At 42.4% G+C, this 13,369-nt stretch overlaps 3 protein-coding genes across 7 annotated transcripts in view; 1 reads left to right on the top strand and 2 right to left on the bottom strand.

Annotated features, from left to right (window-relative positions):
• The window catches only part of LOC140294513 (protein NLRC3-like), a 1,060,349-nt gene that overhangs the window by 728,514 nt on the left and 318,466 nt on the right, over positions 1-13,369 (top strand). The gene's annotated exons all lie outside the window — the stretch shown is intronic.
• LOC140278845 (NACHT, LRR and PYD domains-containing protein 3-like) overlaps positions 1-13,369 on the bottom strand; it is a 228,296-nt gene that overhangs the window by 80,844 nt on the left and 134,083 nt on the right. The gene's annotated exons all lie outside the window — the stretch shown is intronic.
• On the bottom strand, positions 2,084-8,111 carry LOC140304563 (uncharacterized). Of its 3 annotated transcripts, XM_072383623.1 has the most exons (4): positions 7,871-8,111; positions 6,776-6,931; positions 6,106-6,222; positions 2,084-4,098 (listed from the first exon to the last, which is right to left on the bottom strand). In XM_072383623.1, exons 1-4 carry the CDS (start codon positions 7,934-7,936, stop codon positions 2,392-2,394), a joined length of 2,046 nt encoding a protein of 681 aa, XP_072239724.1. In that variant the 5' UTR covers positions 7,937-8,111; the 3' UTR covers positions 2,084-2,391. The 3 variants fall into 3 exon arrangements, with proteins under 3 accessions (XP_072239724.1, XP_072241168.1, XP_072240413.1); XM_072385067.1 differs by lacking the exon at positions 6,776-6,931 and having other exon boundaries at positions 6,106-6,216; XM_072384312.1 differs by lacking the exon at positions 6,776-6,931 and having other exon boundaries at positions 7,871-8,110.

Raw genomic sequence — 13,369 nt, 5'->3', positions numbered from 1 at the left:
AATTGCTATTATGTACATGTGACATTATTGTGGTTATTAATTTCTGTTTCCCTGTTCCAACAGATATCCTTTGAATGGTGTTATGGTGTTTTTCCCCCCTCTTTTCTGTCTTCTCAAACCCCAGCTGGTCGAGGTGGATGGCCACCCTTCCTGAGTCTGGTTCTGCCAGAGGTTTCTTCCTGTTAAAAGGGAGTCGTTCCTTTCCACAGTCGCCTCAGGCACGCTCAGGACGGGAGATTGGACTGAAGACAAGTTTCAGTGCATTCTGTTGGTTTCCTTAGCTAGGATATTATTTCTTAATTGGCTCTACATGAATTAATTTGATTATTTTGAAATTAATTAATTGAATTCCAATTGGCTTGAATTGGACTATATTATTTAAGTGCCTTGAGATGACAATGCAGTCTTAACAAACCTTTAATAGGTCAAATCTACATGTGAGTTAAGAGTTAATATTGGACTCTTCTCTGGACTCTGGTCCAGCCAGCCAGGAGTACAGAAAGTTTGCAGGTTAGGGGTCAGCTTTAGTTTTCAGGCAGCTCAACTCTGCAGGTTTTTACCTCTTCTGAAGTCCAACAGCCGTATGAGAGCTCATGTTTCATGTCACGCACTTGAATGCACCAGGGAGAAGATTTAGGTTAACATTTCAGAAGAAGATCATGATTTATGAATTTCAAGCGGAAACTTCCTTGTTCCCTCCCCAAACTGATCTGAAGGTGGGAGGATGTGTGAAACCATTGTGTGAGAGTAGAGGAGCTCTTAAGTGAAGATCAGCTGATCAGCTGCAACAAAAGGAGGTGGAATTAGTTTTGTATCACAGCACAGACGGTGTTTCTGCTCTGAGAGTCACACACTGCTCTGCCAAATGGAGGAAATGGCTCAGAAAAGGGTTAAACTGGACCTGGAAACCTTCTCTTGTTCGATCTGTCTGGATCTACTGAAGGATCCGGTGACTATTCCCTGTGGACACAGCTACTGCATGAACTGTATTAAAGGCTACTGGAATGGAAAGAATAAGAAGGGAATTCACAAATGCCCTCAATGCAAGAAAACTTTCACACCAAGGCCTGTCCTGGAGAAAAGCACCATGTTAGCTGATTTAGTGGAGCAGCTGAAGAAGACTGGACTCCAAGCTGCTCCTGCCGATCTCTGCCATGCTGGACCTGAAGCTGTGGCCTGTGATTTCTGCTCTGGAAGAAAACTGAAAGCCATCAAGTCCTGTTTATTCTGTCTTTTCAAAGAAATCTCACTCAGCTCTGATCATTAATGAGAATATGATGAAGAAAGGATGATTTCATCCAAATTAATGAAAAGATTTTGTGGTGGGGCTGAGAACTGTTCAACTGTCATTGTTCTGTTCCACGTATTGTTTAAGGACCGTCACAGGTACAAGGGTCAAGGGTGCTGGAGAAGGCCTATCTATCTTATTTCAGCTTCTATCTAAACCTTGTTTCACTGAATGTCTCATGACCTTGTGTGGCATAAATAGCAATAGTATAATCTTTTTAACTCAGACAACTCTGTGTCAGTTTCCTGATATGTCATGCAGACTCCTTGCTGTGAAAATATATGTTTTGTGTTAATTGTCTCTGAGTCTCATTTTGAGAGAATTTTCTTGACACCAACACAACAGACATTTGAAACAGTTTCACAGCTTGAAGTTGAGCCTTGTGCCCTTTTAGTGTTGGAACAGCCTTAACTTTCAACTTCAGTCATTAAACAGCTGTCTGGAAAGTACAGGGAACAAATCCAAACCTTTTTCAGACTGTTAAAGATTTCTGGGTCTTTGGGGAATATAAGTCCAACTTTCCCTCGTAACCAAACACACATTTTCTTAAAAAAATAGCTCATTAGCAAGAACATGAAAATCATGAGAAATGTTGACATCTGACCTTCAACAAAATGCAGAACAATGAAATACAGATGAGTGGAAAGTTAGACTTCACATCAAACTGAAATTATATGTTGCTCCTACAGATGTTGTATGTTTACATAAATACCCACAGCTGGTGCAATGTGACTTTGTGAATTATAACTTTAAACAAAACAAATATGTATAGTATAAGAGAATAAAACAGGTCTCTAGTTTCAAACAGATTGTATATTGTTCTGTTCATCAACTCACAATTGTTGCCATGTTTGTCTTGAACGGTGGGAGATCTGTCCACAGTTAAAACAATGAAAACATATTTTAATTACTTTCAATCATTCTTAAAACATGTGCTACTCACAGAACATTCAGAGCAAAAGTCCTGACAAGAGAAAGGTGGTAATCCACACAAAAGATTTTTAATCTGAAGAAAGAAAAGGCTTCTGATTGGTAGTTCCTGTTGCTTCTCCTGGATGAATGTTTTCTTATCTGCCGTAAAATAGGTTGTTGATTTAAACCAATCATTTATCTGTGGGAGTACATTGGTGTCTCTTTAGACTAGATACTCGAGTGAAAGCTTCCCCACACTGACCACAGATATAAGGTTTCTTTTCTGTGTGGATACGTTGGTGTCTCTTAAGACAGGCAGATGTAGTGAAAGTTGTCCCACACTGACCACAGATGTAAGGTTTCTCGACAGTGTGAATATGTTGGTGTGTCTTTACATGACATAATTGAGTGAAAGCTGCTCCACACTGACCACAGCTGTAAGGTTTCTCTCCTGTGTGAATACGTTTGTGTCTCTTAAGACTGGAAGATCTAGTGAAAGCTGCCCCACACTGACCACAGCTGTAAGGTTTCTCTCCTGTGTGAATATGTTGGTGTGTCTTAAGATGAGATAACTGAGTGAAAGCTGCCCTGCACTGACCACAGCTATAAGGTTTCTCTCCTGTGTGAATACGTTGGTGTATCTTTAGGCTATATATTATAGCGAAAGCTGCTCCACACTGACCACACCTGTAAGGTTTCTCTCCTGTGTGAATAAGTTGGTGTGTCTTAAGATGAGATAATTGAGTGAAAGCTGCTCCACACTGACCACACCTGTAAGGTTTCTCTCCTGTGTGAATAAGTTGGTGTTTCTTAAGATGACATAATTGAGTGAAAGCTGCCCCACACTGACCACAGCTGTAAGGTTTCTCTCCTGTGTGACTATGTTGGTGTATCTTAACATGACGTAATTGAGTGAAAGCTGCTCCACACTGACCACAGCTGTAAGGTTTCTCTCCTGTGTGAATACGTTGGTGTCTCTTAAGACTGGAAGATCTAGTGAAAGCTGCCCCACACTGACCACAGCTGTAAGGTTTCTCTCCTGTGTGAATATGTTGGTGTGTCTTAAGATGAGATAACCAAGTGAAAGCTGCCCCGCACTGACCACAGCTGTAAGGTTTCTCTCCTGTGTGAATACGTTGGTGTATCTTTAGGCTATATATCATAGCGAAAGCTGCTCCACACTGACCACACCTGTAAGGTTTCTCTCCTGTGTGAATAAGTTGGTGTGTCTTAAGATGAGATAATTGAGTGAAAGCTGCTCCACACTGACCACACCTGTAAGGTTTCTCTCCTGTGTGAATAAGTTGGTGTGTCTTAAGATGAGATAATTGAGTGAAAGCTGCCCCACACTGACCACAGCTGTAAGGTTTCTCTCCTGTGTGACTACGTTGGTGTATCTTAAGATGACGTAATTGAGTGAAAGCTGCTCCACACTGACCACAGCTGTAAGGTTTCTCTCCTGTGTGACTACGTTGGTGTATCTTAAGATGACGTAATTGAGTGAAAGCTGCTCCACACTGACCACAGCTGTATGGTTTCTCTCCTGTGTGAATACGTTGGTGTGTCTTTAGGCTATATATTATAGCGAAAGCTGCCCCACACTGATCACAGCTGTAAGGTTTCTCTCCTGTGTGAATACGTTGGTGTCTCGTTAGCCTAGATATTATAGCGAAAGCTGCTCCACACTGATCACAGCTGTAAGGTTTCTCTCCTGTGTGAATACGTTGGTGTGTCTTAAGATGAGAAGATGTAGTGAAAGCTGCTCCACACTGACCACAGCTGTACGATTTTTCTCCAGTATGAAGCCTCTGATGATACCTCAGCTGTGATGATCTTTTGTAAACTTCCCCACAGTGCTTACAGCAGTGCCATCTGGATCCCTCTTGGGCTATACGTTTCTGCAATGACAGAGAGGCAGAAGACTTAGATTCTGTTCAAAGTCTAAGTCAAAGTCAGCTTTACTGTGAATTCTGTAACACTGGAAAAAAGTAGATCACGTTTAACTTAAGGTTGCGTGTGACATGCATGACAGAAAGTTGACAGCTGTCAACAGTAACAAGCAGCTTGCGATCAGAGCGGTTACACACTCCTAAACATTAACACGGCTGAGGGAAAACGAGCCAAGACCCACTATGTTCAGCGGGGCAGCTTTCACTCAATTATCTCATTATGCCGCAATTATTGCTTCCTATTGCGTCAGTCACGTCCTTGTTAAACACAAGAAGCCATTCAAAGACGGCAAAATTGTGAAGGAAGCCTTTCTCGAAGCAGCGGTATGGGCCGCACTAGTGGGTTCATTGCACTGTGCAGAGAAAGTGAATCATTCTTGGATATCTTGAATGATCATTGTATAATTCACCAGCAAGCGTTGTGTGGAAAGATTTTAAATATGAAAGACGTGATGAATATCGCGATGAAGATTGTGTGTTCAGTTCAGGCCAGGAGTCTGCAGAGAAGGCTTTTCCGTGCTCACTTGGAGGAGAATGATGCTGAGCACACAGACCTGCTGCTTCACACAGATGTGAGGTGGTTAAGCAGAGGTAAATTTTTGGCCAGATTTATGGAGCTGTTCCCTGAAATCAAGGAGTTCCTGAAGTTTTCAAAACATGTGGATTACAATACCAAGCTAAATTGGCTTTTCGATTTATCTTTCCTCAATGATCTCACTGGTGAGCTCAATGAACTGAATTTAGTGCTGCAGGGCAAGGGTAAAGATGTGTTCAACATGATGAATTCAGTGAACAAGTTTAAAAGCAAGATACAGCTGATGTCAAGCAGGCTGCAGAGTGGTAACCTGCACAACTTCCCTCACATGCAAGCAGAAGTACAACGTTAAGGTAAAGGTGTGACACAGCTTGACAGTGCACATTATCAGGAGCATGTTCAGAGCATCTTGTCTGTTTGAGAGGCGTTTTACTGACTTTGGAGCCATCGAGCCTTTAACCAGCTGTTATCCATTTGGTACAAGTATTGATGTTGATGACATTGCTGCCAAAGTCAAATCACTTTTTTAGATCAACCTGGAGAGCATGTAGTGTTCTGGAAACTACTGGTGGAGGAGAAGTATCCCAGACTCAGAAGTTGTGCCTTGAACCTGACAGCTCTTTTTGGATCAACTTATTTGTGTGCGTGTGTGTGTGTGTTTGAGAGAGGGAGGGGTTTTGATGTGATGTGTAGTGGTTGTGTGACAACAAGAAAAAGTGTTGTGAGGTTAGTTACTGCAGGTTGGAAATGATGGGTGTGGGTTTGTGATATTGACACTGGACTGGTAGATCTCGGGTGGTTGCTGAACTTGAAAAGTAGATCTTAGGTCAAACAAGGTTGGGCACCCCTGGTTTAAATTAATAAAAGTAACAGTGGTGGTAATACGTGACATTCTTTACACTAACCCTTTGTTCCAGCTTACAACCCAGAGGTCTGCAGCCATTCAGCTCAACAGCCATCAGAGAAACACTGTTTTAACTCAACCTTTGTTTCTCTCTAAAATAACTCTTTACCCTGAGGTAGAGAGTTCTACAAACCTGTCATCAAACCATTAAAGACCCAGAAGTATTACCACCAGGTTTAATTCATGTAATTCAGATACTTTGAACACAAATAATGAAGATTAGCTCCTGAACCTCTCAAATCTGAAGACTGAGAGCCAGAAAACGTCCCACCACAACAATCTGCCCACCGATTTTCTTCAAGCAGATCATTCAGCCTGCAGCACATGTTCAGTCTAAGCACATCTGTATCTGCTGCTCAGAGCGAGGAGATGAAACCAGGAAACTCTTTGCTGTTTTTAAACAGAGAAAAACACTAACTTTGACACTTTCTCCACATTTGATGGAAAAGCAGAACGATCAGAGGATACACAGAGCTTTGACACTCTTCCTCGTGTCTTTAGCATCCTCCACACTGACCTGTAGCCCGGTGGAACCAGAGGATGAGCTGGCTCTGTTCCTAGTGGAGGGGTTTGGATCCTGGTTCTGCTGCTCCATCCTGGTCCTGGTCCTCCGACTGATGGACTCTGTCTGCAACTGTGAGTAAATACAATAAGATTCAGCTGTGGCGTGCAGAATGTTAAACCACACTAGGTCAAAGTTAAAAATATTTAAAATTCTGTTAAATTCAGAATAGAATTTAAGATTCTTCTCCTCACATATAAAGTTCTTAATGACCGAGCTCCATCATATCTTAAAATACGTCATTGTAAGATATTTTCCTAACAGAGCACTTCACTCCCAAACTGCAGGTTTACTTGTTGTTCCCAGAGTTTCTAAAAGTAGAATGGGAGGCAGAGCCTTCAGTTATCAGGCCCCTCTCTTGTGGAATAAGCTTCCAGTAAATGTCCGGGAAGCAGACACCCTTTCCACTTTTAAGATTAGGCTTAAAACTTTCCTTTTTGATCAAGCTTATAGTTAGGGATGGCTCAGGTAATCCTGAAACATCCCATAGTTAAACTGCTACTGCTGGGAGACCTCATCTGTCACACCTTTCCTCTCTGGAATGCTGTGCAAAGTAAAAAAAATTGAGCAGTATGTAACATGAAGAGACCAAACCCCAGCTGGTCGAGGCAGGTGGCCACCCTACCTGAGTCTGGTTCTGCCAGAGGTTTCTTCCTGTTAAAAGGGAGTCGTTCCTTTCCACAGTTGCCACAGGCACGCTCAGGACGGGAGATTGGACTGAAGAGAAGTTTTGGTGCAATCCGTTGGTTTCCTCAGCTGGGATGTTGTTTTTGAATTGGCTCTATATGATTGAATTGGATTATTTCTAAATTAATTAATTGGATTTCATTGGCTTATGATTACAATGAATTTATCTCCAATCGTCTTGAATTGGACTATATTATTTAAGTGACTTGAGACGATATTTGTTGTAATTTAGCGCTATATAAATAAAACTGAATTTAATTCGTGGGAGTCGTGTTTATTTCCTGCCGTTTCCATAGCGGCGCGCCAGAGAAATTCATATTATATATGAATACAATACGGTGTGTGGCGGGAGTGCGTGACAAAAGACCGATAAACGTGACTGTCACGCTCAATGCTTGAGACCCTGGTTATGACTTCCGGACGAACCAGGCCTTAATTTAACAGTCTTCACGAAAAAGTTGTCAAGAGTTCTTTTCAGTTTATCATCCGCGGCAATTTCCATTCTAAATCTGATGGGCCGAGGCCACTCACCTCTCTCTGTCTGACCGCAGCACACGCATTCAAACGTTGATACACACGTACACGAATATCTAAATCACGACCAATCAGAGGGAGGTCCCGCCCTTCACTATCTCTGATTGGTTTAGACCACGATATGGGCCTAATGTGTGTCTGTTATTGATCCAAAATATAAGAAAAGAGTAAGAAAAAGGGCCAGAAGTCTGTTTCACACATAGGTAAAATGATAAAGCTCTATTGTATTTGTCCATCTGGCCGGCTTATTGACATCTATAGCTGAGGTTGTGTTTCTGGTATTGTGCACTGCTTATAGTACGGTTTGTAGAGCATTAGCATTAGCATTAGCAGGACATGCTAAATATGAATAGCAGCCAGGTTATTTTAACGGTTTCACTCTCTGGTGCTTGTTCTGGCTGCCAGTGTTCAAGTGCAGGAATCAAACCAATGATTTATAGCACTTTGAAGACAATTCTGCAAATGTTTGACCGCTACATGTATTCTTTTCTGGTCTTACCTGCGTGCAGCTTCCTGTAGCGATGTTCGCAGATGTGCTGAGGCTTCGAAACGTGTATGTAAGCATAGACGTATATGTCTATGGCTGTGTCAAAAATCACTCCCTAACCACGATATAGTTCATTGTATAGGGACCACGCCATTTTGTAGTGGTGTCCGTTAAGGGATTTTTGATGCTCACTATATAATGCACTCAATGTATCCCACAATTCAACGCGAAATGTAGTGCGCATCCGATGGCAGTGTTGCCAGGTGGGAAATGTAGTATGATCATACCAGAGACATAGAATTGTCGTATTTTGAGGAAAACTAGTCTAGTGATGCGCTAATTTCACTCTAGTGTAGAACAGCGTCTAACAGACACTCACGGCTGAGCATCAGCAGCCCCACAGTTGCTTTAGTAAATGTCCCCGTAAACAATGACGACTGGGACCTAATGAGCCAAATGAGCTCATGAGGCCTGAAGGCCACCTACTGTTAGGAACTTCTGAGGCAAACGCATGCACGTCACTCGTAGCTCACATAGAAAAGCACGATTGGCTTGAAACTTGTCTCATGTAAATGCAAATGCCTTCAGGGTTCACAAAAAAATCCAACAGACAGTTGCGACAGGCTGATAACAACCACACATTTACAGAATGGTCAAATTATCGCATTTTTTGGGGGATTGTTGATCGTACACAGGGCAAAATTATCTTACAAATACGACAATTATCGTACACCTAGCAACACTGTCCGATGGTCTCCAACCGGAGCAAGATATGCCATAATGCATTGCCAAAAAATTTCTGGGCTGCTAGTAAGGGATGGCAGACAGACGCCGAATGAATGTTTAAACTTTAGGAATAGATATGGTTGCAGGTTTATCTAGAAAATTGACATAGGTCGTTTAATAAGTAAAGCTTAATTCGCCATTTATTAATGATGTCTAGTACAGTGTGTGAATAAAAGCTGAGTGAATCTGACTACTCAGACACAACTGGATTACTCAGTTTGTCCAATATTGTGAGACTGTAAATAAAGGAGCTGCCTAAGGTTCAGGAAGTTTCGCACGTAGGGATTGTAGTTTGACGAAGGGTAGTTTATTGTTCAGAGAATTAAAAAATATATATTACTCTAATTAAAAAGGCAGTAAAAAGCAGGCTAACACTTCTTGCTAGTCTTACAAGAGCAGCACGTCTTCTCCCTTCACTCTCTCTCGCAATTCCAATTCTTCTCCGTATCATCATAGATTGAATAATTATAGTTATAAGAAACACGGTCAGATTGATGGAAGACGGCATTTCGATAGAGCTACCAGAGTTTTCTAGATAACAGTATGTTGTTTTTTTCCTAGTGAATTTTCCACTCTGTAACTTGCTGTTACTAAAGAGCCAAGATAATAAAATATAAAAATATGCTTAGATAGAAAACAAAATACGAAAATAAAAATTACATGACAGTAATCAAAAGCCTCCAATTTAACAAAAATGCAATTGTAAACAGACAAAATTGCGTGAGACGACATTAATGTAACGTTTTCATTGTGCAACAGCGATGACTTAATTACCGGCGCCGAGATGGTGTCCGAAAGATTTCTCTGTTGAGCTCACTATAGAGTGCACTACATTTATTTTCCTATATAGGGAGTAGGGAGTAGGACATGAGTGAATGATTTCGTGTGTAAGTACTTCTTATTATTATTATTTGATTTTTAATGGCAGCTGGCATCCTTGATGTTGCATATGCCGCCATCTACTGGACTAAAATTCTTTCTAGTTATTCTTTTCTATATTATTTTAATTATTCCAGTTGACACCAGGAATCTTATGATTATTTTCCTCCCTTCTTTATTCTACTATAACTTTCAGATTATATTCTCTTATTCCTGTGTTCTGCAGCTCTATTTTCATTCTTTCCCTCTCCCTTCCATATCTAGGATGCTATCATCACATGTTCACTGTCTCCCTCTGCCCACAGCTACACTGCCCAGTTGGATGTTTCCCCATTATCTTAAGTGTATTATTCAGTTTACTATGTCATATTCTTATCCTGCTCATAATTACTTCTGTGTGAGTACCAGAGGGGGCGGCTTGCTTCATTGAGTGGAGGAGCTGAAATTGATGACGTTCCCCGGGCGTACTACGTGACACCTGCTTCTGGTGTAGTGCCGAAAAGAGACTGCTTACCAAAAAACAAGTGCCCCCGACGGGAACGCACATCAGCGCATCAGTTCAGAGAAGTAAGCGTTGGTCTACTCGTAGATATAATATACGGGTCAGCTACCAGCATGGAGAGAAATGTTTTTTACTGTGCAATGTCAAAATGTCCTGTAGCCCAAGTGAAGAGGCTACTGAAAAAGAACGACGCAGATAAAAAAAAAGTTAAACATTTTTATGAAGAGTAGGAAATGAAAGCAGAAAGAATGTAGATAGTTTTAATGTCACATTAGATGGCAATCATATGACACAATGAGAAATCAGCAAGTGTTATCAGAGGTGGGTAATAACGACTTATATTTACTGAAGTAACTTTTTGGATAACTTGTACTTTTAAGAGTATAATTATGAATACAATAATGCAGTATATATAGAACTGTAACTAACGGTTTGCCTTTACATTCTGTGTAACATTCTCTGTGTTTACTAGATGCATGTACAGTGAATTTGGTCAATATCACTCCTTGCAGTAAAGACTTATAGGGACGGACATAGAGTGCAGTCAGTTTTCAGCAGGAGAAGCCCTGCTGAAAAGTCACCTATGTCCGTCAAGCGAGTTAAGATAAAGATAATCTTCGTTGTAATTATCCTCCCTGTGAGTGTCTTTAGTTTTTTTTTTTTTTAGATAAACCCTTTTTTTACATACCTTCCTTGAGTTGTGGGTTTTGAGTCCTCATCCATCAAAGGTCGTTACAGTTTGCAGCTCAAACATAAAAAAAAATGGTAAAAGCTGCAAAGCTGCAGCATCATCTCGAAATGATCACAACAAGGTAAAAAGGTGTGAGCAGAAGTAAAAGGAATATGAACTCCAATAGAATCCAGGTCAGAAAGGTGATCTTTAGTTTGGCTTTAAAAGCATTAACATCTTCTGTTCCACAGACGTGGTTGAGCTGTAAAAAATCTTCTTCCATTCATGTTTTAATAGCAGAGATACAATTTATAAGATGACCTACAGGCCCGGGGACATGTAAAGCTGGGTGTTATCAGCCTAATTATGGAAATAATGGAAAGCATATAAAGATCAAAAGGTGTTGGACCTAAAACTGAACCTGATTTTTTTTTTCTATAGCTTTATTTTAAACCCCATAAGAACAAGCATGGGATACAACAACAACCACAGATGATTATTATGGCTGAACAAACCGACAGAGATAGCAGGACGGATGTAATTAGTCCACTCCATCGGCCAAACCATCTCTCCAACATGTCCGTGAAGGGGTCGTTGATCCCTGAGTTCGCTATCAGTTCTGCCGAGAGTGATGTGAGACCCTCCAGGGCCTTGGAAAAAGTTCCGAACATTTTCAGTTCAGCAATACCTTTAACAGCATCCCTAGTGTAGTTTACAAAGCGCTGTTGGTTGTAATAGATGTAATTTATCCAATCAACATTCTTATTTTTTGTTGCCCACCAGAAAAGAAAAGATTCAAACCCTGAAGCTATTTGGTTTCTAGTTTTAAACTCATCCGGAACTCCCCTAGGAACCCCAATGCTGTCCAAGTACACTCTATTGTCAAATGAACCCCCAGGCACAGTTGAACGCTTTAGACGTCCGTTGGAAAAATGATATAGTTATACTATGACAGAAGAGTCCCTCCATCTTTTCCTCTTCTATGATTCAAGCAAAAGTGTTTTGACTCTTGTACTAGTCTTTCCCATAATATTAACTGGTGAGAAATGCCTTTTTCCCATAACATTGAATGTTCCTTCCCATAACAAGGAATGGGGAGAGAAGCACCTTTTCCCATAACATTGAATGTTCCTTCCCATAATAATGAATGGTGAGAAAAGCGCCTTTTCTCATAACATTGTGTGATCAGCAAGCATAAACAACATAAATAGCTGGAGCACCATTTTGTCGGGGAGACAACTCTGAGCGATCTTCCCGACAGGTTGTGTGGATTTGTGCGGACTTGTCTCTTTCCAGCAAGAAATAAATGTTTTGTGTTAATCGTATCCAGCGACTCTGAGCCTAATTTTGAGAGAATTTTTCTGACATAATGGTCCTTCGAGCCGGATTCTAACTCCTTTCCACCTTCCAGAATCGGAGCTGAAACCGTGCACGGGGGAGTCCAGGATTCCTAACTGAAGTCCTCTCAGCAGAGTTTCTGATAGAGGCCGGCTGTCACTGGCTGGAGGAAAGGTGAAAGGATCTATTTTTGAATCAGTGGACAGACTCGCTGGATTCTTCGTTGTTTAACTTACCAGTGGATTTATGGTAAGGAACCCTTTGTGTTACTATTGTTGGTGAGAAATAGTGTGATTATTAGGGAAAATTTTGATTAATTAACTAACAATTGGTGGAAACTGGAGGCCTTTAAATAAATTGGGGCGTTGCTATTTTCCTAAGAATATTACTATTTCGACTCCCTATGATGAACAAAAAATTTGGACCTCGTGATCCCTTGCCCGGATATGGGACACCGGGGCCTTCCCCCGGAGCCAGGCCCGGGGGTGGGGCCCGGCAGCGGGCGCCTGGTGGCCGGGCCTGTGCCCATGGGGCCCGGTCGGGCATAGCCCGAAATGATGACGTGGGTCCCCCTTCCGACGGGCTCACCAGCCGTGGGAGGGGCCAAGGGGGTCGGGTGCTATGTGAGCTGGGTAGCAGCCGAAGGCGGAGGCCTTGGCGGTCTGATCCTCGGCTACTGAAGCTAGCTCTTGGGACGTGGAATGTCACCTCTCTGTTGGGGAAGGAGCCGGAGCTGGTGCGCGAGGCTGAGCGGTTCCGGCTAGATATAGTCGGACTCACCTCGACGCACGGCTTGGGCTCTGGAACCAGTCCTCTTGAGAGGGGTTGGACTCTCTTCCACTCTGGAGTTGCCCATGGTGAGAGGCGCAGAGCAGGTGTGGGCATACTTATTGCCCCCCGGCTGTGTGCCAGTACATTGGGGTTTACCCCAGTGAACGAGAGGGTAGCCTCCCTCCGCCTTCGGGTGGGGGGACGAATCCTGACTGTTGTTTGTGCCTATGCGCCAAACAGCAGTTCAGAGTACCCACCCTTTTTGGAGTCTCTGGGGGAGGCACTGGAGAATGCTCCTACCGGAGACTCCCTCGTTCTGCTGGGGGACTTCAATGCTCACGTGGGCAATGACAGTGAGACCTGGAGGGGTGTGATTGGGAGGAACAGCCCCCCCGATCTGAATCAGAGTAGTGTTATGTTGTTGGACTTCTGTGCCAGTCATGGACTGTCCATAACGAACACCATGTTCAGGCATAAGGGTGTCCATATGTGCACTTGGCACAAGGACACCCTTTGCCGCAGTTCGATGATCGACTTTGAGGTTGTATCATCGGACTTGCGGCCG

The sequence above is a fragment of the Leuresthes tenuis genome, unplaced genomic scaffold (genome assembly GCF_036924035.1).
Source record: "Leuresthes tenuis unplaced genomic scaffold, fLeuTen1.0.hap1 SCAF_1, whole genome shotgun sequence".
Taxonomy (NCBI): Eukaryota; Metazoa; Chordata; class Actinopteri; order Atheriniformes; family Atherinopsidae; genus Leuresthes; species Leuresthes tenuis.
Note: the sequence above shows the minus strand (reverse complement) of the source record. Positions and strands in the feature narration are given on the sequence as shown.

Excerpts from the sequence above, each read along its gene's own strand:
- LOC140304563 (XM_072383623.1), bottom strand. The coding sequence starts at position 7,936 with ATGCTTACATACACGTTTCGAAGCCTCAGCACATCTGCGAACATCGCT. Across the intron at positions 6,932-7,870 it reads CTACAGGAAGCTGCACGCAG|AGCCAATTCAAAAACAACAT; the intron begins GTAAGACCAGAA and ends TCAATCATATAG. Across the intron at positions 6,223-6,775 it reads TCTGGCAGAACCAGACTCAG|TTGCAGACAGAGTCCATCAG; the intron begins GTAGGGTGGCCA and ends ATTTACTCACAG.